A 27,523-nucleotide genomic window follows, 5' to 3' on the forward strand; every position below is an offset into this window, starting at 1 on the left:
CAAACCCTGCCATTCTGGTTTTCTTCTTCCGGGGAGCAGATATCACGTTCCTGTCTATCACTCAAAAAGAGGGCTCCTTGGTCTCAGGCTGGGGAGAGCGGAGACTGACTGACGCCCTGTCCAATCAGAAGCCCCCGTGCTGAGCGCTGTCCAATCCTGAGCGCAGCCAGTGAAAAGGGAGCGGGCTTCCGCGCTTGGGATAGGATTTATTTCTCCACAGTCCGAGGTTCCAAGGTTTCTGCAGTTGGACACCAGGCTTCTCTTCATGCCCAGGATCCGTGTGGCCCTGCCATGCAGGGGCCGAAGCTCCCCAGGGCAGGCTTGGCTGCTTCTCTCGGAGAAATGGTGAGTGTGCAGTGGCACCTGGTACCTAGGCAGGGAGGTAGTCCGGTGGAACCGGCTATGGCGGGAACCCGAGCTGGCCAATTCTGACTCCAGGCGCTCTCCGCATCTGCAGGCCTGAGCCCCTCGGGGACAGCGCCCCTCAGTCCCCCTGGCCAGCGGAGTGGAGAGCATGACCGTGGCCGACACCCCTCGCAGCCTCCTCATCCCCTGGGGCAGTCTCAGCCCCAGCTCAAGTCCTAAGTGGCAGGTGAGCGCGGCTGCCCGGTGTCTTCCTGGGTTGTGGTGATTTACAGATGGGACCACTACAAGAATTCAATCTACAAGCCAGGCGATGGCGCACACCTGTCATCCCAGCGGCTGGGGCAGGGAAGGGGGTGTTGATGCAGGAGAATTGTGAGGTCAAGGCCAGCCTTCGCAAGTTTGCAAGGCACTTAGAGACTCAGGGAGACCTTGCCTCTAAATAAAATGCAAAATAAGGCTGGGGATGTGGCTCAGTGGTCGAGTGCCCCTGAATTCAATGCCCGGTTTAAAAAAAAAAAATCAAATCTCCAAATACGTTCTCCTGCAGGAGGGGAGCTGCAGTGAACAAGGACCTCGCTTATTCCTGAGCTAGTTTTGTGGAGTTTATTAGATTTTTGTTCTGGTAGTTAACAGAAGGATGCTTTACCACTCAGCTCTGTTTCTGGTAGTTTTTAGTTTTTTTATGCCCAGAGGTCTAGCTAAGTTGCTGACATTGGCCTTGTTAGGGTTTGATTTATAATGACTTTACCATTGCAATTCATTGTATGATTTTTTACAATCATGTGGGTTCGTGGGTACACTCTGTTGATGTCGAGATTCCTCCACGACAATTGTAAATTGTAACAGTACAGCTTCCCAATGTACATGTTAGGTAATAACTTCTATTTTTTTCTCTTATAACTCAAAAGTTTGTTAGATAATTTTACATATATTTAACTTTGTGGATGAAGTTTAGGACTGGATGCTTCTATTAAGAGTAAAGCATGCTTGATTGTTTATTAGTGCATCATAGTTATACATAATACCACATGCATATGTCACCCATGTAAAGCTTTTCCATGGTATTTTATACTATTTTTAAGCTGAATATCCCATAACTATTAATGTATTATCCTGGTCATAGAACTTATTTCAGCAAGTCCCTGTGGCGGGGGACTATCATGTGTCTTTAACAGTAAAACGGTTTCCACAAATAGTTAAGAAGCACTTAAACTCCTTGAGTTTATTAGAATTCTTTTGTTTGCTATCGTCATTGATATTATTTAATTTTCTTTCTGATAGGGTTTTATTTTACATTTCTGGGGTTTCTAAAGATGTTGGATTCTTTTTATTCTCATTTTGAACATACGGGTATCTCCTGTACAAATTGGCAGCTAAAGTCTCCTCCCTGAATTTCTTCTCTGGTGGATTTCAGACTTTCGGGACCCTGAGAATCACCACTCCCTATGCCCTTTTCCTACCCAAGAGGGCTAGGATCTGCAGGGGTCTCAGGTTTTTCTTCCCCCCTGAGCTTTTTTTTTGGGGGGGGGCATGGGGAGTATAGTGGATTGAACACAGAGGTCCTTTCCCATTGAGCTACATCCCTCGTACTTTTTATCATTTATCTCCTGTGCTCACTGCAAGAAGGCGGTGTGAGCCTATTCTAGAAAGAAACAGGAAGCTGTGGTTTTCATCTTTTTTCTTCGTTCCTCTGGGGGATCATAGTCCGTGGAAGTGCTTGCACACTAATGTGAAGCCCCTCCTTGCTGATCTAGGGAGATTTGCACATGCACAGTTGCCATTGCTCCCAAAGCTTGATGGGTTAGGATGGAGTCAATGGAATTGAAAAAAATGTTGGGACTCTCAGTGCCTGGACATACTCCTTCCAGAAAGAACTGGTCAGGCCTGAGAGTTATTACTGAGGTAGGGTACAGAGGGCTCAGGCAGGGCTGCCAGGGTAGACTGCATTTCTCATGTCTACCCTTAGGGACTGGCTAGAGAGGAGCTCAACTCTTTTTTTTTTATATTTTCTTTTCTTGTATTTATTTATTTATTTATTTATTTTATTGGTTGTTCAAAACATTACATAGCTCTTGACATATCATATTTCATACATTAAATTAAAGTGGGTTATGAACTCCCAATTTTATCCCAAATGCAGATTGCAGAATCACGTCGGTTACACATCCACAATTTTACATAATGCCCAATTAGTAATTGTTGTATTCTGCTACCTTTCCTATCCCCTACTATCCCCCCTCCCCTCCCCTCCCATCTTCTCTCTCTACCCCATCTACTGTAATTCATTAGTCTCCTTGTTTATTTTCCCATTCCCCTCACAACCTCTTATATGAAATTTTGTATAGCAATGAGGGTCTCCCTTAATTTCCATGCAATTTCCCTTTTCTCTCCCTTTTCCTCCCATCTCATGTCTCTGTTTAATGTTCATCTTCCTGCTCTTCCTCCCTGCTTTGTTCATAGTTTCTCTCATTATATCAAAGAAGACATTTGGTATTTGTTTTTTAGGGATTGACTAGCTTCACTAAGCATAATCTGCTCTAGTGCCATCCATTTCCCTGCAAATTCTATGATTTTGTCATTTTTTTTATTGATGCATACTACTCCATTGTGTATAGATGCCACATTTTTTTTATCCATTCATCTATTGAAGGGCATCTGGGTTGGTTCCACAGTCCAGCTATTGTGAATTGTGCTGCTGTAAACATCGATATGGCAGCATCCCTGTAGCATGCTCTTTTAAGGTCTTCAGGGAATAGTCCAAGAAGGGCAATAGCAGGGATAAATGGTGGTTCAATTCCCAGCTTTCCCAGGAATCTCCAAACTGTTTTCCAAATTGGCCGCACCAATTTGCAGTCCCACCAACAATGTACAAGAGTACCCTTTTCTCCACATCCTCGCCAGCACTTGTTGTTGTTTGACTTCATAGTGGCTGCCAATCTTACTGGAGTGAGATGGTATCTTAGGGTTGTCTTGATTTGCATTTCTCTGACTGCTAGCGATGGTGAGCATTTTTTCATGTACTTGTTGATTGATTGTATATCCTCCTCTGAGAAGTGTCTGTTCAGGTCCTTGGCCCATTTGTTGATTGGGTTATTTGTTATCTTATTGTCTAATTTTTTGAGTTCTTTGTATACTCTGGATATTAGGGCTCTATCTGAAGTGTGAGGAGTAAAAATTTGTTCCCAGGATGTAGGCTCTCTACTTACCTCTCTTATTGTTACTCTTGCTGAGAAAAAACTTTTTAGTTTAAGTAAGTCCCATTTGTTGATTCTTGTTATTAACTCTTGTGCTATGGGTGTCCTATTAAGGAATTTGGAGCCCGACCCCACAATATGTAGATCGGAGCCAACTTTTTTTTCTATGAGATGCAGAGTCTCTGATTTGATATCAAGCTCCTTGATTCATTTAGAGTTAACTTTTGTGCATGGCGAGAGGAAGGGATTCAGTTTCATTTTGTTGCATATGGATTTCCAGTTTTCCCAACACCATTTGTTGAAGATGCTATCCTTCCTCCATTGCATGCTTTTAGCCCCTTTATCAAATATAAGATAGTTGTAACTTTGTGGATTAGTCTCTGTGTCCTCTATTCTATACCATTGGTCCACCCGCCTGTTTTGGTACCAGTACCATTCTGTTTTTGTCACTATTGATCTGTAATATAATTTGAAATCTGGTATCGCTATACTGCCTGATTCACACTTCCTGCTTAGAATTGCTTTTGCTATTCTGGGTCTTTTATTTTTCCATATGAATTTCATGATTGCTTTATCTATTTCTACAAGAAATGCCATTTGGATTTTGATTGGCATTGCATTAAACCTATAGAGAACTTTTGGTAATATCGCCATTTTGATAATGTTAGTTCTGCCTATCCATGAACAGGGTATATTTTTCCATCTTCTAAGATCTTCTTCTACTTCTCTCTTTAGGGTTCTGTAGTTTTCATTGTATAAATCTTGCACCTCTTTTGTTAGGTTGATTCCCAAGTATTTTATTTTTTTGAAGGATATTGTGAATGGAGTGTTTTTCCTCATTTCCGTTTCAGAAGTTTTGTCGCTGATATACAGAAATGCCTTTGATTTATGCGTGTGTGATTTTATATCCTGCCACTTTGCTGAATTCATTTATTAGTTCTAGTAGTTTCTTTGTAGACCCTTTTTGGTCTTCTAAGTATAGAATCATGTCATCTGCAAATAGTGATAATTTAAGTTCTTTTTTTCCTATTTTTATGCCTTTAATTTCTTTCGTCTGTCAAATTGCTCTGGTCAGTGTTTCGAGAACTATATTGAATAGAAGTGGTGATAGAGGGCATCCCTGTCTTGTTCCAGATTTTAGAGGGAATGCCTTCAACTTTTGTCTATTCAGAATGATGTTAGCCTGAGGCTTAGCATAGATAGCTTTTACAATGTCAAGGTACGTTTCTGTTATCCCTAGTTTTTCAAGTGTTTTGAACATAAAGGGATGCTGTACTTTGTCGAATGCTTTCTCTGCATCTATTGAGATGATCATATGGTTCTTATCTTTAAGTCTATTAATGTGGTGAATAACATTTATTGATTTCCGTATATTGAACCATCCTTGAATCCCTGGGATGAATCCTACTTGATAATGGTGCACAATTTTTTTGATGTGTTTTTGTATTTGATTCGCCAGAATTTTATTGAGGATTTTTGCATCTAAGTTCGTTAGAGATATTGGTCTGTAGTTTTCTTTCTTTGAGGTGTCGTTGTCTGGTTTCAGAATCAGGGTGATGTTGGCCTCATAGAATTAATTTGGAAGAGCTCCCTCTTTTTCTGTTTCCTGAAATAACTTGAAAAGTATTGGTATTAATTCTTTTTTAAAGGTTTTGTAAAAATGCCTGTGATTGCAGCGGCTGGGGAGGCTGAGGCAGGAGGATGGGGAATTCAAAGGCAGCCTCAGTAAAAGCAAGGTGCTAAGCAACTCAGTGAGACCCTGTCTCTAAACTTCAAGCTAGGGCTGGAGAAGGGACTCAGAGGTCAAGTCCTCTGAATTCAACCCCCAGTGGCCAGAGAGTGAGGGAGCCCGGGTGCAGCTGGGGTTTACTCAGGTCTGTGCTCTTCGGGTCTCTTCTGTGCTGATCTCCTTACTCTGCCTCCAGCTCAATGTGGACTCCAGATACAGAGTCAGGTCAGGTGCAGGAAAATCAGCTCTCATGCTGTCAAGCGGGTGGGAGCCTCCACCAGCGCAAGCAGTTCCCAAGGGGTGAAAGGGGACTTCTGCTTGGAGAATTTTGCACAGATGAACAGAGGACAAGTCAGCCTCCCTAGGACACTCTGGGTGGTCTTATTATAGGAGGAGGTCCAGGTGGTGAAACTTTCAAGAAATGACTTCAATTTCCTAACATCAAAACCCAACAGTACTTAGAATTCTGGTCACCCTGACCCTAACCCAATGCCCAGACCTCAAAAGGAAAAGAAAAAGAAAAAATGCTCTACCCAACCCTGCCATTCTGGCCTCCTTCTTGCCTGGAGCATATATCACCCCACTGTCACTCAATAAGAAGGCACCCTATGCTCTGGTTGGGGGGGAGAGCAGAGACTGACTGACGCCCTGTCAAATCAGAAGCCCCCGTGCTGAGCTCTGTCCAATGCTGAGTGCAGCCAGAGAGCAGGGGGCAGGCCTCTGCGCTTGTGCTGGGATTTATTTCTCCCAGGTCTGGGCTTCTAGGATTCCTACAGTTGGAATCCAGGCTTCGCTCTGGCCCGGGATTCCGCGTGGGCCTGACATGCAGGGGCTGAAGTTCTTCAGGGCAGGTTTGGCTGCTGTGCACCAGGAGATGGTGAGTGTGAAGTGGCACCTGGTGTCTGGACAGGGAGGCTCAGGGGGAAGACGGGGCAGGGAGCCTGTCTGGTCGGACACACTGTGGCAGGAACCCAGTTGCCTACCGCAATTCCGGGCGCTCTCTGAATCCACAGGCCTGAGCCCCTCTGGGACAGCGCCCCTCAGTCCCCCTGGCCCCCCCCCATGTGGGGAGCATGACAGTGGCGGAGACCCCTCGCAACCTCCCCATCCCCTGGGGGCAGCCTCAGCCTCTGCTCCAGTCCTTATCTGGCAGGTGAGCGCTGCTGCCTGGCATCTTCCCGGGATGTGGTGATTGACAGGTGGGACCACTAGAAGAATCCAATCTCCTAGCCCAGCGATGGCACACACCTGTCATCCCAGAGGCTGGGGAGTGGGGGACAGGCTGATGCAGAAAGATTGCGAGGTCAAGGCCAGCCTTGGCAACTTGGTGAGGCACTTAGAGACCAGCTAGATGAGACCCTGCCTCTAAATAAAATGCAAAATCCTTCGAACACTTTTTTCCTGTAGGAGGGGAGCTGCTATTTACAGGGACTCTGCTTATTCCTGAGCTAGTTTTGTGGAGTTTATTTGTTTTGTGTTTTGGTAATTAACATAAGGGTGCTTTACCACTGATCTCTGACCCCGGAAGTTTATAGTTTTCATTCTGAGCGCAGGTCTAGCTACATTGCTGAGGATGGCCTGGTTAGGGTTTGATTGATAATGACTTTTCCTTTGCAATTAAGTGTATGATTATTACATCCACGTGGGTCCGTGGGTGTACTCTGTAGCCAGCAGCAGGGGCGGGCCTCCGTGCTTGAAGTGGGATTTATTTCTTAGCGGTCCTGGGTTCCAATCAGATTCCTGCATCTGGACTTCAGGGTTCACTCCAGGCCCAGCATCCCGGGTGGCCCTGCCATGCAGGAGCCGAAGCTCCCCAGGGCAGGCTTGGCTGCTGGGCACCAGGAGATGGTGAGTGTGCAGTGGCACCTGGTGCCTGGACAGGGAGGCTCAGGAGAAAGGCGGGGTGCCAAATGCCAATGTCTCGGCTTGGCACAGAATCATGAGCCACCACAGCTTTGTAGGTTCAAACAGCAATTCTTTATTCCTGATCTCACACCGCCTCCACACAGGTTCAGAGGCAATCCCAATCTCTTGCACAATTCACATCCTAAATACTTTCTCTTCAGGAGAACTCAGCAGGAACTCAGGCAGAAGGCACGCCCTACTCCCAGCAAGAATAATCTTCAACTTCCAACTTCCCTAAAACTCCTATTGTCATGCCCTAAACCCAAGTGGATACTTCCTGCAAGATACACCCTAATCCTGGATCCACCCTGGTGATTGAGCAGGGTCACCTTTCTCAAACACACAAGCAAGGTCGTAGCAAATTTCCAAGGCAAGTCCATTTAACATGGGGTATGCTGGCAAGGATTTTGATGCGTCATTCCTACTTGGTAATGGCCCTCAGCATCTGAGGCCAACTGTGGCCTCAGACTTGAGATCCTCCTGAAGCAGCCTTCCAAATTCCTGGCCTTAACAACATGTGCTACCAAACCTTGTCCTTTGCTTATTAAAAAAACAGTGTATGGCTGCTAGTTACTTCCCTCCAGTGATGTATGTAATATCAGACCCCAAACAATAAAAACCCCACACAATTAAGTCTGACTCTGGCTGTGTGATGCTGTGTAATGGGAAGGGATTTCAAGGAGAAAGAAGAAATCAGCTCAGAAAAAGTAGATTCCTTGATTTTCAAGGCAGAAAAGATCTTCATCATTGTCAGGCACGTGAACAGACCTATTTAGAAAACAGATGCACATTCAGGAAAAAACATGAGGGTCCGGGGATTCAGTGAGGTTGGTAGTATGCTTGCCCTGGATGCACAAGTTCATAGGTTCAACAAAAAGAAAGAAAGAAAAAATGTGAGAAACCTCTAAAGGGAGAGACAGCAAATACGTGGTCTGAGGTGTTGCTATTTGGAGAGAGGCATTTAAGTTGGGCTGGACTAGAGATGGGGCCAGAAAAGACTTCTGTAATTTCTCACCCGTTTTCTAAGCTTGCTCATATCATGCTAGTATTTGGGGATCCAGGAAGCTGGTCTAGGAATAATGCTGCATTTCAGGGAATTGCTTTTTTATTTTAAATCTGATCTTTATTTTTTAAAATAGATTTTAGTTGGTTATGATACCTTTATTTTATATATTTCTTTTTAATGTGGTGCTGTGGATAGAACCCAGTGCCTCACAGGTGCTAGGCAGGTGCTCTGTCACTGAGCCACAACCTCAGTCCCTTGTTTTTAATTTCAAGTTTTTGTGGGCATTCCTGCATTCTGGTGATTTATGAACCTTCTCCTTTGAGGTTCAGTTAAACTTTCTTCTTGGTATCTCAACATTTCTGCCCCAACCAGACATGTTCCACAGTTCTTTATGGACCTCAAGTGTTACTAGAGAAATGATTAAATGATCTTTTAGTTATCAAAGCAAATAAGGCAGTGTTTTCAGGATGGAAGTCTAAAGAGAATGCTCATTATTAGATTTCTATTTTTACTTATGTATTTAGCTATGGACTCATATGGTTTTTGCAGTCTTCCACAAATGTTGTCCACAAACCGGCAGATTTCAGAATCTTTTCACGTTGACAACTCTTTTCAAATGGTTGCATTCTGGTTGAGGCATATTTGACCGAGCGTAAACATTTAGATACTTTTAAAGTGCTAGTGAATTTTCCTGGCTAGAATATTGCAGAGGGTTTTGCCAGTTTTCTTGCCTCATTGTTTGTCTAATTGTTGTCAAAAAACTTATAAAATGCAAGGAATTCCTCTCAGAGACAATCTCCTGCAGCTGGCCACCCACAGACCCCCCCATACCCACCCATCCAATTCTCTATCCCCCTTTAATTGGGTGTCAGGTGGTGTTGGATTGTTAATTATTAGGTAAAACCCAGTGTTTTATCCCCAAGTAGCCCGAGGTCTAGCTTGTTGGTTTTGTCTTTTTGTCACAACAAGACAAAAACCATTAGGTTGGTTTTTACTTATTTTTGTCTCTCAAGACAAATCTGAGCTCCATCCAGGGGCCTATATCTAATGGCTTAGGAAAAGTTTTATTTTTCTTTAAGAAAACTAACAGCAAGAATAATTTCCCTCATGGGGGACAGAGGGGTTCTGGCCCCAATGTGTCCCCAGCTCTTTCCTTCTTCTCACCCACATAATCTTCTCATCAGGGGCAAGACAACCATGTACTGCTCATCCCTGGAATCCTAGGCATGTGCCTTGGCCTTCTAAGTCTTCCTTCAAGGGAAATGTTGCCATTTCACAAATGCAGGAAAACTGGTCCCCCAAATACCTGGATTGCTGTTACTGAGAAGCAAAAGAAAAAAATACTGAAAATAGAACTGGGGCTGGGTCTCTGCTGTAGAGCTCTTGCCTAGCAAGTGCAAGGCCCTGGGTTCCATCCTCAGTACCACAGAAAAATAAATGGATAGAATAAAGGTACTTGGTCCAACTCCAACTAGAAAAAAATATTTAAAAACCTAAATATTAAAAATGCAATGTATCTAGCAATTAGGGAAATACAAATTAAAACTGCCCTGATATTCTCTTTCACTCCAGTCAGAATGGCAATTATCAAGAATACAGTAACAATAAATTGATGAGGATGTGGGGTACAGGGAATGCTCACACCTTGTTGGAGAAACTGCACATTGGTACAACCCCTCTAGAAAGCAGGATGGAGATTCCTCAAGAAATTAAGACTTGAACCACCCTCTGACTCAATTATCCCACTCCTCAGCATAAATCCAGAGAATAAAATCAGCATACTACAGGGACACAGCCACATCAATGTTTATGAGAGAACAACTCACACTAGCTAAGCTTTGGGGCCAGCCTAAATGCCCATCAACAGATAAATAAAGAATTTGTGGTGTGTATACATGGTGGAATATTACTCAGCTTTAAAAAAAGATGACTTCATAACATTGGTTATTAAATGAATGGATCTGGAGATTATCATGCCAAAATAAAATAAGGTAATCCCCCAAAATCAAAGGTCACATGTTTTCTAAGACATGCATTATCTATATCACAAGGAAGGTGGGGGGCAAGAAGAGAAGTTGTGTAGATGAGACAAAGGGGAGAAACAGGAAGGGAGGGGAGATAAGAACAGAAAAGACAGTAGCATGAAGTGACTATAATGTTTCTATTTAATTATATGAAAATACCTAAGTGATCTACCCATCATGCCCATTCACAAGAATGGGGTCCTAAGGAGAATAAGGTATATATTATGTTTAGATAAGATTACCACAATAGATTCTATGGTCATGTATATCTAAGAAGAACCAATAAAGCAGAAAAAGATTAAAAAGTACTGAAAAGAACCATGGAACCAAATTAATAGCATCCTAGCCAGATAAAAAAATGTCTTTAGGTACATTGCAGAATTTTCTAAACTGCTCCCCCATTGGATTCTGCCAAAGGTGTTTGAGCCTGAGGTAACATGGAGGTACAGGGTGCTGCATGAGTAGAAAGGACTCCCCTCCACATTCATCTGCAGGTGCAGAGGTCCCAGGGGGCAGATAATCTCCAGGCCTCCACGGTTAAGTAAGGCAGAGAAGAGCAGGGTACATTCAATTCTATGGAGTTATTTACCAAATTAGGAAAACCTGGAATTGGCTTTCTTGGACTCCCAATCAAACCCAAATTGTTTTTCCTTAAAGAGAGAGACCCTTGAGTTCCTGTTAACAAAAAGCCTTCTCTGTATTATGTGACTTTTTGCACCACTGAATTTGGGGGGGGAAGACTTTGAGCTCTCTTTTGAAACACTTTAGCTTTGTTTGCATCAAGACAAGCTGGTAGCATCTGTCATTTTTTGTTTCTTTTTTATTGTCAAGTGCAGAGCATTCAGCTGATTCTAAGGATGCACACCTGTGCAGGGGGCCTCTGGTTTTTGGAGGAGGCAGGATCCCATTGCCTGGGATCCAGGGAACTGGTGGGAACCAGGGAGAAAACCCAGGGTGGCCTTGATCTCTGCAAGGATGTTATCCTGTGGCCACCACAGGTTATTTCTTTCAAAAAGAAATGAAAAAATAAGTGACATCCGCCTGCCATTGCAGTGGCTGGGGAGGCTGAGGCAGGAGGATGGGGAATTCAAAGCCAGCCTCAGCAAAGGCAAGGTACTAAGCAATTTAGTGAGATTGTGTCTCTAAACTTCAAGCTAGGGCTGGAGAAGGGGTTCAGAGATCAAGTCCTCTGAATTCAACCCCCAGTGGCCAGAGAGTGGGGGAGCCCAGGTGCAGCTGGGGTTTACTCAGGTCTGTGCTCTCCGGGTCTCTTCTGTGCTGATCTCCTTACTCTGCCTCCAGCTCAATGTGAACTCCAGATACAGAGTCAGGTCAGGTGCAGGAAAATCAGCTCTCATGCTTCCAAGCGGGTGGGAGCCTTCTCCAAGGAGCCTTCCAGGCCCCTCGGGAGCCTCCACCAGCGCAAGCCATGACTCACTGGGCAGTTCCCAAGAGGTGGAAGAGGACTTCTGCTTGTAGAATTTGGCACAGATAAACAGAGGACAAGTCAGCCTTCCTAGGACGCTCTGGGTGGTCTTATTATAGGAGGAGGCCCAGGTGGTGAAACTTTCAAGAAATGACTTCAATTTCCTAACATCAAATCTAACAGAACTTAGAATTATAGTCACCCTAACCCTAACCCAATGCCCAGACCTCAAAAGGAAAAGAAAAAAGAAAAAAAGCTCTACCCAGCCCTGCCATTCTGGCCTCCTTCTTGCCTGGAGCATATATCACCCCACTGTCACTCAATAAGAAGGCACCCTGTGCTGGGGTTGGGGGGCGGGGAGCAGAGACTGACTGATGCCCTGTCCAATCATAAGCCCCCATGCTGAGCTTTGTCCAATCCTGAGGCAGCCAGTGAGCAGGGGGCGGGCCTTCCCGCTTGGGATGAGATTTATTTCTTCAAGGTCCAAGCTTCTAGGGTTCCTGCAGTTGGAATTCAGGCTTCGCTCCGCTCCGTGCCCGGATCCCGTGTGGGCCTGTCATGCATGGGCTGAAGTTCTCCAGGGCAGTCTTGGCTGCTGGTTACCAGGAAATGGTGAATGTGCAGTGGTAGGCTCAGGAGGGAGGCGGGGCAGAAAGGCCATCTAGCAGGACCGGCTATAGGGGGAACCCGAGTTGGCCGACCCTGACTCCGGGGGCTCTCTGCATCCACAGGCCTGAGCCCATTGGGGACAGTGCCCCTCAGTGTCCATGGCCAGCTGGGTGGAAAGCGCGACAGAGGCGGAGACCCCTCACAGCCTCCCCATCCCCCAGGGCAGCCTCAGCCCCTGCTCAAGTCCTAAGTGGCAGGTGGGCGAGGTTGCCTGGAGTCTTTCCGGGCTGTGGTGATTGACAGGTGGGACCACTAGAAGAATCCAATCTCCTAGCCCAGCGATGACACCCACGTACCATCCCAAAGGCTGGGGAGTGGGAGAGAGGCCAATGCAGGAAGATTGTGAGGTCAAGGTCAGCCTTGGCAACTTGGCGAGACACTTAGAGACCAGCTAGATGAGACCCTGCCTCTAAATAAAATGCAAAATCCTTCAAACACATTATTTTTCCTGTAGGAGGGGAGCTGCTGTGTACAGGGACCCTGCTTATTCCTGAGCGAGTTTTGTGGAGTTTATTTGTTTTGTGTTTTGGTAATTAACAGAAGGGTGCTTTACCACTCATCTCTGATCCCGGAAGTTTTTAGTTTTTATTCTGACCGCGGGTCTAGCTACATTGCTGAGGATGGCCTGGTTAGGGTTTGATTGATAATGACTTTTCCATTGCAATTAAGTGTAGATTATTACATCCAAGTGGGTCCCTGGGTGGACTCTGTTGACATCATGATTCCTTGATGATAATTGTAACAGTTATTCCAAATTATATCAGAAACCTCCTATTCTGGTATAATTTTGAAACATAATCCTGCTCAACATGTGCTTCTTTGGGATGCTGGAGTATAATCCAGTACCATGCACGTCCTGCCCCCAAGACCTACCAGTGCTCTGTGCCTCCAGTTCCCACACCTCCCTTCATGTTGGGTTGTCTTGTTCATTCACATCAAATCCTCTGCTGGAGATGGTTGCATTTATCTAGGCCTTTTCATTGCACTTAACAGTAAAAATGAAATTTACATACATGTGGAGTCATCCATGAAATTGCTGCATTGTGATTTTCTTGGTCCTCAAATCACTGTATTATGATAATTTTATAACATGCATTAGTGCCTGGTAATGATAGCTCCTGCTTTTCCTCTTAGAGTTCAGAATTCTTGTCTAATTTCATATCAATTTAGCCTTCCAGGAGAATTTCCAAACTTTTTGGTTTGTTTACTTCTTCAATTAAAAGGAAATCAAGGTGAAATTTTGATGGGGTGTTATCATAGATGAACCTGAGGGAAGCTGTCCTATGTATAATGAGGAGTCCTATCATTTATTTCCAGGGTGTGTAATTCAGTCTGTTGTGTGGTGATCTGTATATGTATTTTTTTTTCAAATTCTGCAGGTGTCCTTTTAAAATATGTTTATGTGTGAAGTGTGATATTTATGTGACATCAATACAAAACTGACACAGTGTTTCATAGTGTTTGTCCAACTGTATGTAATATGGCAAACAAAATGTGGCTGATTGCCAGAAATGGTAATTTCTGGATGGAATTTCCAGGATATCCTATTACTGAACTATGTCCTCAGCCATTTTTAAATTTTTACTTTAAAAAATTGAATTTTTAAATGTTTTTTGAATTTAATTTTTTTAATTTACTATTACTTTTTTAAAAATTAAGGCAGGGTTTCACTCAGTTGCTGGGGTCAACTTTACAATTGTGATTTCGCCTGCCTAAGCCTCCAGAAGACTGGATATATCAGGTGTGTAGCACCACATGCATCCCATCTCACAATTTCTTTCTTTTTTTTTAGATTTTTTAAAGTCATGATTTATTTTTTTATTTTTTATGTTTTTAAATATTTTGATTATTTTTAAAGATAAACGATAACAGTGGAATGCATTATGATCCTTATTACACATATATAGCACAATTTTTCATATCTCTGTATATAATGTATGTTCACATCAACTTATACCATTATATATGAACTCATTTCTTTCTGCAATACAATTATTAATACACAAATATATCACAATTTTCATGTCTTTGTATATAAGATATGTTGACACCCAAATCAAGTCTTCATACATGTATCTTGAATAATGATGTTGATCATATCATTGTATAATGAAAACCATCACATTCCACCATCCTTGCTAATCCCCTTCCCACTCCAATTCCCTCCCACTCCTCTTCCCTATCTAGAATTAATCTAATCCTCCCATGCTCTCCCTCCCTACCCGACTGTGAGTCACCCCTCATATATCAGAGAAAATATTTGGCATTTTTTTTTTGGGGATTGGCTAACTTCACTTAACATAATATTCTCCAACTCCATCCATTTACTTGCAAATGCCATGATTTTATTCTCTTTTAGTGCTGAGTAATATTCCATTGTGTATCTATGCCACATTTCTTTATACATTCATCAACTGAAGGGCAAACAGGTTGGCTCTACAGTGTAGCTATTGTGTATTATGCTGCTATAAACATTGCTGTGGCTGTGTCCCTGTAGTATGTTGTTTTTAAATTTGGGGGTATATTTGAGAAGAGTAATAGCTGGGTCAAATGGTGGTTCCATTTCCACATTTCCAAGGAGTCTCCATACTTGTTTCTGTATTGGTACACCAAATTCCAGTTCCACCAGCAGTGTATGAGTGTATCTTTCCCCCCCACATTCTGGCCAATGCTTATTGTTGTTTGTCTTCATAATACCTGCCATTCTGACTAGAGTGAGATAGTATCTTAGAGTGGATTTGATTTGCATTTTTCTGATTGCTCCAGATGATGACCCTTTTTTTCATATATTTGTTGATTGATTGTATATCCTTTTCTGAGAAGTGTCTGTTCAGTTCCTTGGCCTATTTACTGATTGGATTATTATCTTTTTGGTGTTAAGATTTTTGGGTTCTTTATGTACCCAAGAGATTAGTGCTCTATCTGATGTATGAGGGGTAAAAATTTGCTCCCAGGAAGTAGACTCTATTTTTTTTTTTTGATAAAAAAACTTTTTAGTTTGAATCCATCCCATTTGTTGATTCTTGGTTTTAATTCTTGTGCTATAGGAGTCTTATTAGGAAAGTTGTGGCCTAATCTATGATGAAGTTTAGGACCTACATTTGCTTCTGTTAGATGCAGTGTCTCTGGTTTAATTTTTAGGTCCTTGATCCATTTTGAGTTAACTTCTGTTCATGGTGAGAGATAGGGGTTCAATTTCATTTTGTTGCATATGGATTTTCAGTTTCCCCAGCACTATTTTTTGAAGATGCTATCCCTTCTCCAGTGCATGTCTTTGGCACCTTTGTCTAATATAAGATAGTTGTAATTTTATGGGTTACTTCATGTGTCCTCTATTCTGTACCATTAGTCTACCAGCCTGTGTTGGTGCCAATACCATGCTGTTTTTGTTACTATGGCTCTGTAGAATAATTTAAGGTCTGATATAACAATACCACCTGCTTCACTCTTCCTGCTCAGAATTGCTCTAGCCATTCTGTGTCTCCTATTTTTTCAGATGAATTTCATGATTTCTTTTTCTATTTTCATGAGGAATGCCTTTGGGATTTTGTTCAGAATTGCATTAAATCTGTATAGTGCTTAGGTATTATGGGCATTTTGATGATATTAATTCTGCCTATTCAAGATAAAATTAAATGTTTCCATCTTCTAAGGTCTTTGATTTCTCTTTAGTGTTCCGTATTTTTCATTGTATAGATCATCTCCTTCTCAGAGGATTTGTCACTGATATACAGAAATGCCTTTGATTTATGGGTGTTGATTTTCTATCCTGCTACTATGCTGAATTCTTGTTATAGAAGTTTTCTAGTTGAATTTTTTAGGTTTTTTAGGTACAGAATTATATCATCAGCAAATAGTTCTAATTTAATTTCTTCTTTTCCTATACTTATTCCTTCAATTTCTTTCCTCTGTCTAATTGCTTTAACCTGTGTTTCAAGATCTATGTTGAATAGAAATGGTGAGAGAGGGCATCCCTGTATTGTTCCAGATTTTAGTGGGAATGCCTTAAGTTGTTCTCCATTTAAAATGATGTTGGCCTAGGGCTTAGTGTAGACAGCCTTTACACTGTTGAGGTAAGTTCCTGTTATCCCTAGTTTTTCTAGTGTTTTGAACATGAAGAGGTGCTGTATTTTGTCAAATGCTTTTTTCCTGCATTTATTAAGATGATCATATGATTCTTATGTTTAAATCTACTGATGCGATGAATTACATTTATTGATTTCTGTATGTTTAACCAAACTTGCATCCCTGTGGTGAATCCCACTTGATCATGATGCACCATCTTTTTTATGTTTTTGTATTTTATTTGCCAGAATTTCATTGAAAATTTTTGCAACTGTTTTTTAGAGAGATTTGTCTGAAGTTTTCTTTTTTGATGTGTCTTTGTCTGATTTTAGAAAAAAGGTGATATTGGCCTCATGGCCTCATAGAGTGAGTTTGGAAGTGTTCTCTCTTTTTCAATTACATGGGATAATTTGAGGATTGTTGGTGTTAGTTTTTTTTTTTTTTTTTTGAAGGTCTTATATCCATTAAGGCCTGGGCTTTTTTTTTTTCTTTTTTTGGTAGGCTTTTGAAGGTGTCTTCTAATTCATTGCTTGAAAATGATCTGTTTAACTTGTATATATAATCCTCACTCAGTTTGGATAAACTATATCATTCTAGACATTTGTTGATGTCTTTAATATTTTCTGTTTTATTAGAGTACAAATTTTCAAAATAATTTCAAATTATGTTTATTTCTCTAGTGTTCATGGTGATATTTGCTTTTTGTCATGGATTTTAGTAATTGGAGATTTTTTCTTTCTCTACATTAGCATGGATAAGGGTTTATCAAATGTATTTCTATTTTCAAAGGGCCAAATTTTCATTTTGAAAATTTTTTAAAAAAATAATTAATTTAAAAAATATCTGGCAGCAAATGTATTACAATTCTTGCTACACATGTACAGCACAATTTTTCATCTCTGTATATAAAGTATGTTGACACCAATTCATTTCTTCATACATGTACTTTTGATAATGGTGTACATCACATTCCACCACCCTTGCTAATCCCCTGGCCCCTCCCTTCCCACACCTCTGTTCTGAATAGAATTCATCTATTCCTCCATTGCTCCCCCACCCTCCCCACTATAGTCAGCCTCCATATATCAAAGAAAACATTGGGCATTTGTTTTTGGGGATTGGATAACTTCACTTAGCATTATTTTCTCCATTGCCATCCATTTACCTGAAAATGCCATGATTTTACTCTTTTACTCCTGAGTAATATTTCATTGTGTACAAATGCCACATTTTCTTTATCCATTCATCTATTGAAGGGCATCTAGGTTGACTCCACAGTTTGGCTATTGTGAATTGTTCTGCTAAAATTATTGTGGCTATGTCCTTGTAGTATGCTGTTTTTAAGTCCTTTGGGTATAGACTGGGGAGTGGGACACCTCAGTCAAATGGTGGTTCCATTCCCAGTCATTTTGTCAATTTTTAATTGCTTCTTTGGTTTCAATTCCATTGATTTCAGCTCTGATTTTAATTATTTTCTGTCCCTTACTGCTTTTGGTATTGATTCATTTTTTTTTCTAGGGCTTTGAGATACAATTTTAGATCATTTATTTGACTTTTTTTTTTTAAGGAATGAAATCCATGCAATGAACTTTTCTCTTAGTAATACCATCATAGTGTCTCAGAGACTTTGATATGTTGTATCTTTATTCTCATTCACCTCTAAGAATTTTTAAATCTCCACTTTTATGTTTTTTGCAACCCATTGTTCATTCACTAGCATATAATTTAGTCTCCAGGTGTTGAAGAATCTTCTATTTTTATCATTGATTTGTAATTTCAATCCATTATGATCTTATAGAATGCAGGATAGTATCCTTACTTTTCTGTATTTGCTTAGAGTTGCTTTGTGACATAATATATAGTCTAGAGAAACATCCATTTGCTGCTGAGAAGAAAGTGTCTTCACCTTTTGAAAGATGAAATAGTCTATGTATGTCAGTTAAATCTAAGTTATTGATTGTATTATTGAGTTCTATAATTTCTGTTTGGCTTTGGTTTGGAAGATCTATACAGTGGTAAAAGAGGTGTGTTAAAGTCACCCAGAATTATTGTCTTGTAGTCTACTTTACCTTGAACGTGAGAGGATTCTGTTTGAACATAGATGCTCCATTGTTTGGGGCATATATATTTATAATTGTTCTGTCTTGTTTGTGTATGGTTCCCTTAAGCAGTATGAAAGGTCCCCCTTTATGCCTTCTGATTAACTTTCACTTGAAGTTCACATTATTTGATATAAGGATGAAAATCCCTGCTTGCTTTCACAGTCCATGTGAGTGGTATGGTTTTTAATATTTATTTTTTATAGATGGACACAACATCTTTATTTTATCTATTTATTTTTATGTGGGGCTGAGAATCAAACCCAGGGCCTCAAACATGCTAGGTGAGCACTCTACCGCTGAGCCCCAGCCCCAGCCCAAGTGAAATATATATATATTTTCCAACCTGTCACTTTCACTCTGTGGGTGTCTTCCTATGAGATGAGTCTCTTGGAGGCAGCATATTAGTGGGTCTTTTTTTAAAATCCAATCTGCCAGTCTTTTTATTGCTGAGTTTTAGAAATTAACATTCAGGGTTATTATTGAGACATGATTTGTATTCCCAGTTATTATTATTATTTTTTTTTTGGTATTTATCTTGCTCTTTGATAGGTTTTTAATTTAGAGGGATACTTCCATTTTCTAATTTTCATTGTTTTTCATTTCCTCCTCATGGAATGTTTTGCCAAGGATGTGCTGTAGTGTAGGCCTTCTAGTTGTAAATTCTTTCAAGTTTTGTGTATCATGGAAGGTTTTTATTTTGTCAGAAAAATAACATCTATATCAAAATTCAATTGCTAATCAAAATTTAATTTTGCTGGGTATGATTCTTGGTTGGTATCTGTTTCTTTCAGAACTTGGTATACGTTGTTGCAGGATCTTGTAGCTTTCAGGGTCTTGGTTTAGAAATCAGAGATTCCAATTTGTTTCTCCCATATATAATCTGATTCCTTTTTCTTGTGGCTTTTAAAATACTCTGCTTCTCCTGCATGCTAGGTGTTTTCATTATGATGTGCGTTGGTGTTTATCTGTTGTGATTTTGTTTATTTGGTGTCCTGTATGCTGCTTGTATTTGCTTTTCCAATTCACTCTACATGCTTGGAAATGTTTCTGATATTATTTCATTGAATAGATTGTCCATTTTTGTAGTTTAGATGTCTATGCCTTCCTCTATCCCAATATTTGTTAAATTTGGTCTTTTTGTGTTATCTCATTATTCTTGAATCTTCTGCTCCTGCTTTCTTACCATCTTCACTGGGGTCAACTTCATTTTTTCAAGATTATATATTTTGCCTTCAATGTCGGAGGTTCTGTCTTCCAAGTGATTTATAATGTTGGAGATGTGGCCTATTGAATTCTTAATTTGATTTACTGTTTTTTTCATTTCAAGGATGTCTGTTTGTTTGTTGTTTTGAAATTTCTATCTCCTTATTGAAGAAAACTTTTGCTTTCTGTATTTGGTTATGTAGCTCTTTATAAAAATGATCCTCTGCTGCCTGTATTTGCTCTTATATCATCTTTTAATTCACAGAAAATTATGTACCTCCTCCATTCCTTCTCTGTTTTTTTCTCCTGATGTTCTGACCATGGATTCTAATAATGTAGCATCTTTGTTTGGGGAACATTCTTCTTGGTTTTTCATGTTGTTCATGAATTTTCTCTTCCATCTCTGTGTTTTTAAGGTTTTACAATCTTTACACTGTAGGCTTATACTGTTTTTAATGGGTTCCAATAACTTTCTTTTTTAAAAAATTATTTATTTTTCAAATATATGACAACTGTAGAATGCATTAAAATCCGTATTGCACACAGAGCACAATTTTTTATATATCTGTATAAAAAAGGTATGTTGGCATCAAATTCAAATTTTCATACATGTGTTTTTGAATAATGATGTTGATAATATTCCACCATCCTTGCTAATCCCTTTCCCCATCCATTTTTCTTTCACCATCTTCCCTATCTAGAATTAATCCAATCCTCTCATGTTCTCTCTCCTTACCCCACTGTGAGTCACCCCACATATATCAGAGAAAATACTTAGCATTTGATTTTTGGGATTGGCTAACTTCACTTAACATAATATTCTCCAACTCCATTCCTTTACTGTCAAACACAATGTTTTTATTCTTTTTTAGTGCTGAGTAATATTTCATTGTGTATATATACCACATATTCTTTATCCATTCATCCACTGAAGGGCATCTAGGTTGGCTCCACAGTTTAGCAATTGTGAATTGTACTGCTATAAACATTGAGGTGGGTGTGTCCCTGTAGTATGCTGTTTTTAAGCCCTTTGAGTATAGACTGAGTAGTGGGATAGCTGGGTCAAATGGTGGTTACATTCCCAGATTTCCAAAGACTCTCCAACTGCTTTCCATATTACCTGCACCAATTTGCATTCCCACCAGCAATGTATCAATGTGCTTTTTCCCCCACATCCTTGCCGACACTTATTGTTCATATGCATAAAAGCTGCAATTCTGGCTGGAGTGAGATGAAATCTTAGCTTTGATTTGCATTTTTCTAATTTCTGTGTAGAACTTTTCATATATATTTGTTGCTCATTTGTATATCATATTCTGAGAAATGCTTGTTGAGTTCCTTGGTCCATTTATCCATTGGGTTATATGGTTGTGTGTGTGTGTGTGTGTGTGTGTGTGTGTGTGTGTGTGTGTGTGTGTTTGGTGTCAAGATTGAGTTCTTCATATACCCTAGAGATGAGGGCTGTATCTGACATGTGAGTGTTAAGAATTTGCTCACAGGATGTAGGATGTCTCTTCACCTCACTGCTTGTTTCTTTTGCTGAAAAGCTGTTTAGTTTTGATCTGTCCACTTATTGATTCCTGGTTTTAATTCTTATGCTATAATAATCTTATTATGGATGTCGGGGCCTAATTGGACATGATGAAGATTTGGACCTGTATTTTCTTCTCTTAGGTGTAGGGTCTCTGGTTTAATTCCTAGGTCCTTGGTCCACTTTGATTTGAGTTTTGTGCATGATAAAAGAGGGGGTCTTAAATTCATTTTGCTGCATATGGATTTGCACTTTTCCTAGTAGCATTTGTTGAAAAGGCTATTTTTCCTCCAATATGTTTTGGGTACCTTTGTCTAGTATGATATGTCTGTATTTATATGGGTTATTCTCTGTGTTTTCTATTCTATACCATTGGTTTACTTGTCTATTTTGGTGCCAGTACCACACTGTTTTGTTATTATTCCTCTGAAGTATAGTTTAAGGTGTGGTATAGTGATGCCACCTGCCTTCCTCTTCTAAGGATTGCTTTGCCTCTTCTGGGTCTCTTTGTTTTTCCAGGATTAATTTTTATTTATTTTTCTATTTCCATGAGGAATGTCTTGGGATTTTGATTGAAATTGCATTAAATCTGTACAGTGCTTTTGGTAGCATGGTCATTTTGACAATATTACTTCTACCTATTTAAGAACAAGGTAGAACTTTCTATCTTCTAGGTCTTTTTTAATTCTTTTTCTTTAGCATGTTGTACTTCTCATTGTACAAGGCTTTCACCTCTTTTGTTAAATTAATTTAATCCCTTTCAATTCTCATTACCTTATTTTTTCCCTTCATTATTTACCCCCAATATTATCCTTCATCTATTTTATTAATCTATTTATTCATTTATGGTTGATTGCTTTCTCCATATACAGGAAGGTGGAATTCACAGTGGTATGTGTGTATTACATTTGATATTCTCCTTTCCTGTCACTCCCACCCAATCTCCTTACTCCACTAATCTTTGCTATATATTTATGATATGCAACTCTCCTTTCCCTTTGTTTTGCTGTATCTGCTGCATGTGAAAGAAAACATTTGACCCTTGATCAGTCTGATTTATCTCACATAGCATGATGATGTTAATTTCTGTCCATTTAAATTGTGTCATTTGTCAATAATATTATTTATAGCTGACTAAAAACTCCATTGTGTGTATCACATTTTATTACTCAGTTCATCTATTGGGAACTGCGTCCATAATGGGATGTGTTTTCATAATCTGGCTATGGTGAATTGGGATGCTGGGAAAAATGTGGCTCGATCTAAATAAACTATTAATTAAAATTACAGATAGCAAATATTCATGGCTACTCGGACATGCTTTTCTGATACAAGTATGTCAGGCATAAGAAAACAATCCACTGTTGATCATTATATATAGCCAGTAGCATATTCAAATAAATGTTTCTCATTATGGAAATAATGTTATTTATTGGGCAAATATCACTTGCATTTTTGTTTGCCTTTTGAAATCTTTGATTATTATATAATTATTTTTGCTATGGTTTTGAATTTTGTCTTGTTCCTCTAACAAAAACTTTTTTTTTCTTCTGGCAAAATATAATTAAAATCTAATTTACAATTTTTAAGGTTACAATCCCATAGCTTATACAGTAGTAACAATGTTGTAAAACGACCACCAGTGTTTAGTTTCTGATATTTTTATACATAAAAAATCAGTTCCTTCTAACACCTATTTACATTCTTTCAAAGAATTATTTTTAATTTTTGCATCCCTTGTCATTTTTAAATCTGCTTTCTTACATTTTTAGATTTGTGTAAATTTTAATACTGGTTTGTTCACTAGACAACAACCTTTAGAAAGATAAAAGGTATACCAATTTGTTCCTTATGGCTTTTACTTTTAAGAATGTACTGAGACATGTGCTCATCCAGGGCAGGGCTATCAGTCTAGATTCCCTAAGGGGGCAGTTTGTACATTTCAGCTACAGTTCTTGGAACCATGGTGTTTGAACTGGAGGAATAATTTGGGGACTTTATGAATTCCAAAGTAAAAAAGGCTGGGCACTAAGAAGAAATAAATAAAAGTAAAAAATGAAAGTTTAAATAAAAATTATGTTTAAGATACATGAGGATCATAATTGATTGTTTTAACTGAATGAAATTAGAAATTAATGGGGGTTGGTAAAAATATTTCAAGAAGAAATTTTCAGACATTGAAGTTTCTACTACATATAGGAGACACAGAAACCCACTAAATTCTGTGGTTTTTCAAAAAAATGACTGAAATATCTGTCAAATGTTACTATGTTATCATGGCCTTAGTGGAAACTATTGCATTTGTTTTTGTGCTGCTGTAATCAAACCCAAGGTTTGGCACAAGCTTTACAAATTCTGCACCACTTAACTACAAGCATAACTCCATAAAATATTATTGTGTAAATATCTCTAAGTGAAAACCTTACAAGTTATTCTGTATTTATACATAAATTATATACAAGTCATTAATGAATGAATTATAATAAAGGTTTTTTAAAATATATGCTTAAACTATGTAATTCTGTATGTTATATATCAATAATTATAAATCTAAGTATGTACATATAAAGAAGTTTATAGAAAAACAGATGTAAATAGATACACAAATCTCATCTCCATGGATCTGTATATATTTATTATAGTTTCTAATTATATTATTCTTACTATTGCTCCTGATGAGTTTCTAATATCATTATATGTGATAGTGAGATTTTGAAACTCATTGTTTTCTTGCTCAGTGTTTTTAAAAATATTATTTAGTTATCAATGGACCTTTATTTGTTATTAGTTTAAATGTGGTGCTGAAGATCAAACCCAGTGTCGTATAATGTATATTATATATATATATATATATATATATATATATATATATATATATATACACACACACACATAAATAATATACATATAATATACATTATGGCTTTTTTTTTCTTATTATCATTGAAGAACTTGTCCTGTGTTTCTTGCTTTGAAATTGTCTAGTCTCTTGTTTTTCCTCCACTAATGTCTATGTACATTCAAATCAACAACAAAACACTCCCCTTGCATTGTGTCAATCATATCTGACAATTAGACCATAATTTTTTTTTAAATTTTTTTAGTTGTTAATAAATTTTCCATTTATTTATATGTGGTACTGAGGATTGAACCCAGGGCCTCATACATGCTAGGCAAGACCTCTACTGGAGTCTATAACTTCAGGCCCACTTCCATTATTTGCAGAAATCTTTTGCAAATTTCTGGAGATCTCTAGGTCAACCCACTGCAATACATTACTATCATAAGTCAGTTTCTCTAATCTTGTTTGTAGATATATTTTTTACTAAAATTTTCTTATCAGAGTTCTTCCTGAATATGTGTAATCGATTTTCTGTGAAATTATCTGCCATGGAATGAATGTCAAGATGGACCAAGACTGCTTTTTTGAGAGATGGTGTAAGTTGTAATTGAATAAGAGGATGTTTAAAATAATACATCTGTGTATATTTACAATTTGGTTGGTTATTTTTTTCTTTATTTTTTTTATTGTGTACAGGAGGTTCCATGTTACAGACTGGGTTTCCTTGTATCAGTTAATTTTTTCAAAAATCAAGATATGCATGACTCTTGTTTGAATTGCCAGTAATGTTATATGTGCTTTTGCTTGTATAAATATTAAGACTCTTTTGTCTATGACTTTTGTATTTTATCTTGATTGGCCTTTCATTCTGCCCATGTAAATAGAAATTGAAATTTTCTATATGTAAATGTAATGGGGATTGATGGCAGTGATACTCTAATGCTGAACTACACCCAAAGCTCCTTTTCACTCATAGTTGGAGAGAGGTTCTCACTAAGTGATTGAGGATGTCTTGAATTTGCAATTCTCCTGCCTAAGACTTCCTAGTAGCTGAGATTACATGCATGCCCATCATTTGTATACTGATGAGTTTGTTATTAATTATAAAATAAAGACCACATTATTTTAAATGTAGCTTTGAAAAATGTTGCAGTTATCTTTTATGTGTTGTTTTTAATTTTCATTATAATCAAAACCACAAAATAAGACTTACTGTCTCCAAATTTTTGAATATACAGTTCAGTAACATTAATTCAAATTGTTATGCAATGTATCTCTAAACATTACATTTTTTAAAAAAATTAATTCCTATGATGCAAGGGCTCATTTCGGTCTCCCTATCACAAAACCATTCTATTTTGTTCAGAAAGCATGTGTTTTAATTTAGAGATGTCATATTCATAGAAGTCTGCAGTATTATTGCTGTGATATATTTCAGCTAACCTAGTATACATACATTTTGTAAAATATATAATTAGAATAAATTTTTTTACTTCAAAGCTCTATAGTTTTATATTCCAAATTGGCTCATCCATTTATTTCAAGGGATATTTGGTTTGCATTCCCCGTGATGGCTCTGTGAGTAACAATGTAACAACACTGGTGTGCAATGTTTTTAATTTGCTATTGATGTGAGGGCTTATTACCACACTCACTCCAAACTCCATCTACTTTATTCCATGTATGTATTTGCAATTGAATGCTGTAATTTTTAGTACATTTTTCAGCAGGGAAATATTCTTCTAATATTATTTGTATTATAAGGGATATTCATACAATTCTAATTTTTTTTTGCAGAGAAATCTAACAACTGGAGTTTGAATATTACTTGGAGACTCTAGTTAAAATTAAAAGATGTTTACGCTACTTAACATTATGTTTCAATTCTTGAACAACAGCATGCCCAAGAGTGTTCAATCAACTGACACATATTTAGGGATTTTAGAACATCCTACCACTTTTACTTCAAATATTTATTCCATTTTGGTTACAAGTTAACTAGCACTTAAATATTTATTAACCTTTTTTTAATACATAAAATTGGTCTATCCAACATAATATCCCAATTATGATTACGTACAGGGATTCTATAAGTCTACAATAGTTTCAAAATATTTTCAAAGTCTTATGCTTTGCAATTACCATTTTGCTTCACTGTATTTCCCTTTTCAGTAAGTGGGTTTTGATGTATTCTTGTATAACAGTGATTCTTTGTTTTTATTGAACTCTCTCAATGCTTTTTTGTGTGTTTGGGAAATAGGATGTACGTTGCAAATGTATTTACTCTTAATTCAGAACCTAGTGAAAGGTTCCTTTTCTCTATTTTGCCTCTTTTCAAAGTTTTTTTTTTTTTTTAATTTGAAAATGTCTTCTATGTCCTGTAACTGTCTTCAACTATGTTTTGTGTACTGTAATTTAGACAGCCCAGGTTTTGATCAGTCACTTTTGTATGTGCCATTCTTATATCTTTTCCTTTCAGTATTTGTGTGTTCTTCAATTTAGAGTATCTCATGGCCTGCCTACAGTTGTAAATTTTAGCGTTAATTAAAATAGCCAAGGATTGTTGTGATCAGAATTTTGTAATTTAATTTGCCAACAAAAAAAATCTAAAAATGAAGAATCTCCCTTTGTATGAGTATCAACTTGACTTTATTTTATTAAAAATTCAATATATTTGTGTCTTTTAAAACTACATTATTGTTTCTGGTATATATGCCTATTAACAGTTTTGTTTTGATGCCTTTGTCTTTCAAATACTATTGCAAAATTACATGTTTTGTGATCCATCGTTACAATAAAATAGAATTGTTTGTGCCAAGAAATTTTTAGAATTTCATATGACTTGTGTTGCTGTGCACACTTTCATTTCACTAAGAAGGTGTTGAGAGCCACAGCCAAAGGGGCCCCAGCAAACTTCCGGCTGCCAGTAAACTTCCAGCTGCTGGCTGATGATTGGCTCACAGTGGCCCCAGCAACATTTAGCTGATTGGCTCCTCCGTGGTGATGCTCATTGGGCTGTTTCCCTGCCCTTCAGACTGCCACCTGATGATTGGCTCACAGTGGCCCCAGCAACATCTAGCTGATATGTTCCTCCGTGGTGATGCTCATTGGGCTGTTTCCCTGCCCTTTCAGACCACGGAGCTGCTCATTGGGGGACTTCTTTGGCTTTGCCCACATGACCCAGCCAATCAGCCTTAAGAGCAGGAGGATTGTGGGAGGTGGAGAGGCTGGTGTTGGGGTGAGAGGCTTGTGGGAAGCCGGTGGTGGCAGTTGGGCTCTGAGGGTTTTTTCCTGAGGAGCTGTTTTGTTTGGCATGTGTAGTTCTAAAAATAAAGTTAGTTTCTTTTGACAAGTGGCTCCTGAATTGTTCCCAGCCAGACTGTTGCAAGAAGGATTATCTTTAGTACTTTTTAGAGAACAGATATAGTGTTGATGAATAGTGTGTTCATTTATATCTTTGA

At 38.7% G+C, this 27,523-nt stretch overlaps 1 protein-coding gene across 1 annotated transcript in view; it reads left to right on the forward strand.

Moving 5' to 3' along the window:
* The first annotated feature begins 514 nt into the window (after window positions 1-514).
* Window positions 515-27,523, forward strand: part of LOC144371209 (uncharacterized) — a 70,682-nt gene continuing 43,673 nt past the window's right edge. The window contains exons 1-2 of the mRNA XM_078033636.1: window positions 515-592; window positions 6,041-6,442. Of these exons, the coding sequence (XP_077889762.1) occupies window positions 515-592; window positions 6,041-6,442 (480 nt within the window). The remainder of the gene's footprint in view (window positions 593-6,040; window positions 6,443-27,523) is intronic.

This window comes from Ictidomys tridecemlineatus, chromosome 16, assembly GCF_052094955.1.
Source record: "Ictidomys tridecemlineatus isolate mIctTri1 chromosome 16, mIctTri1.hap1, whole genome shotgun sequence".
NCBI lineage: Eukaryota > Metazoa > Chordata > Mammalia > Rodentia > Sciuridae > Ictidomys > Ictidomys tridecemlineatus.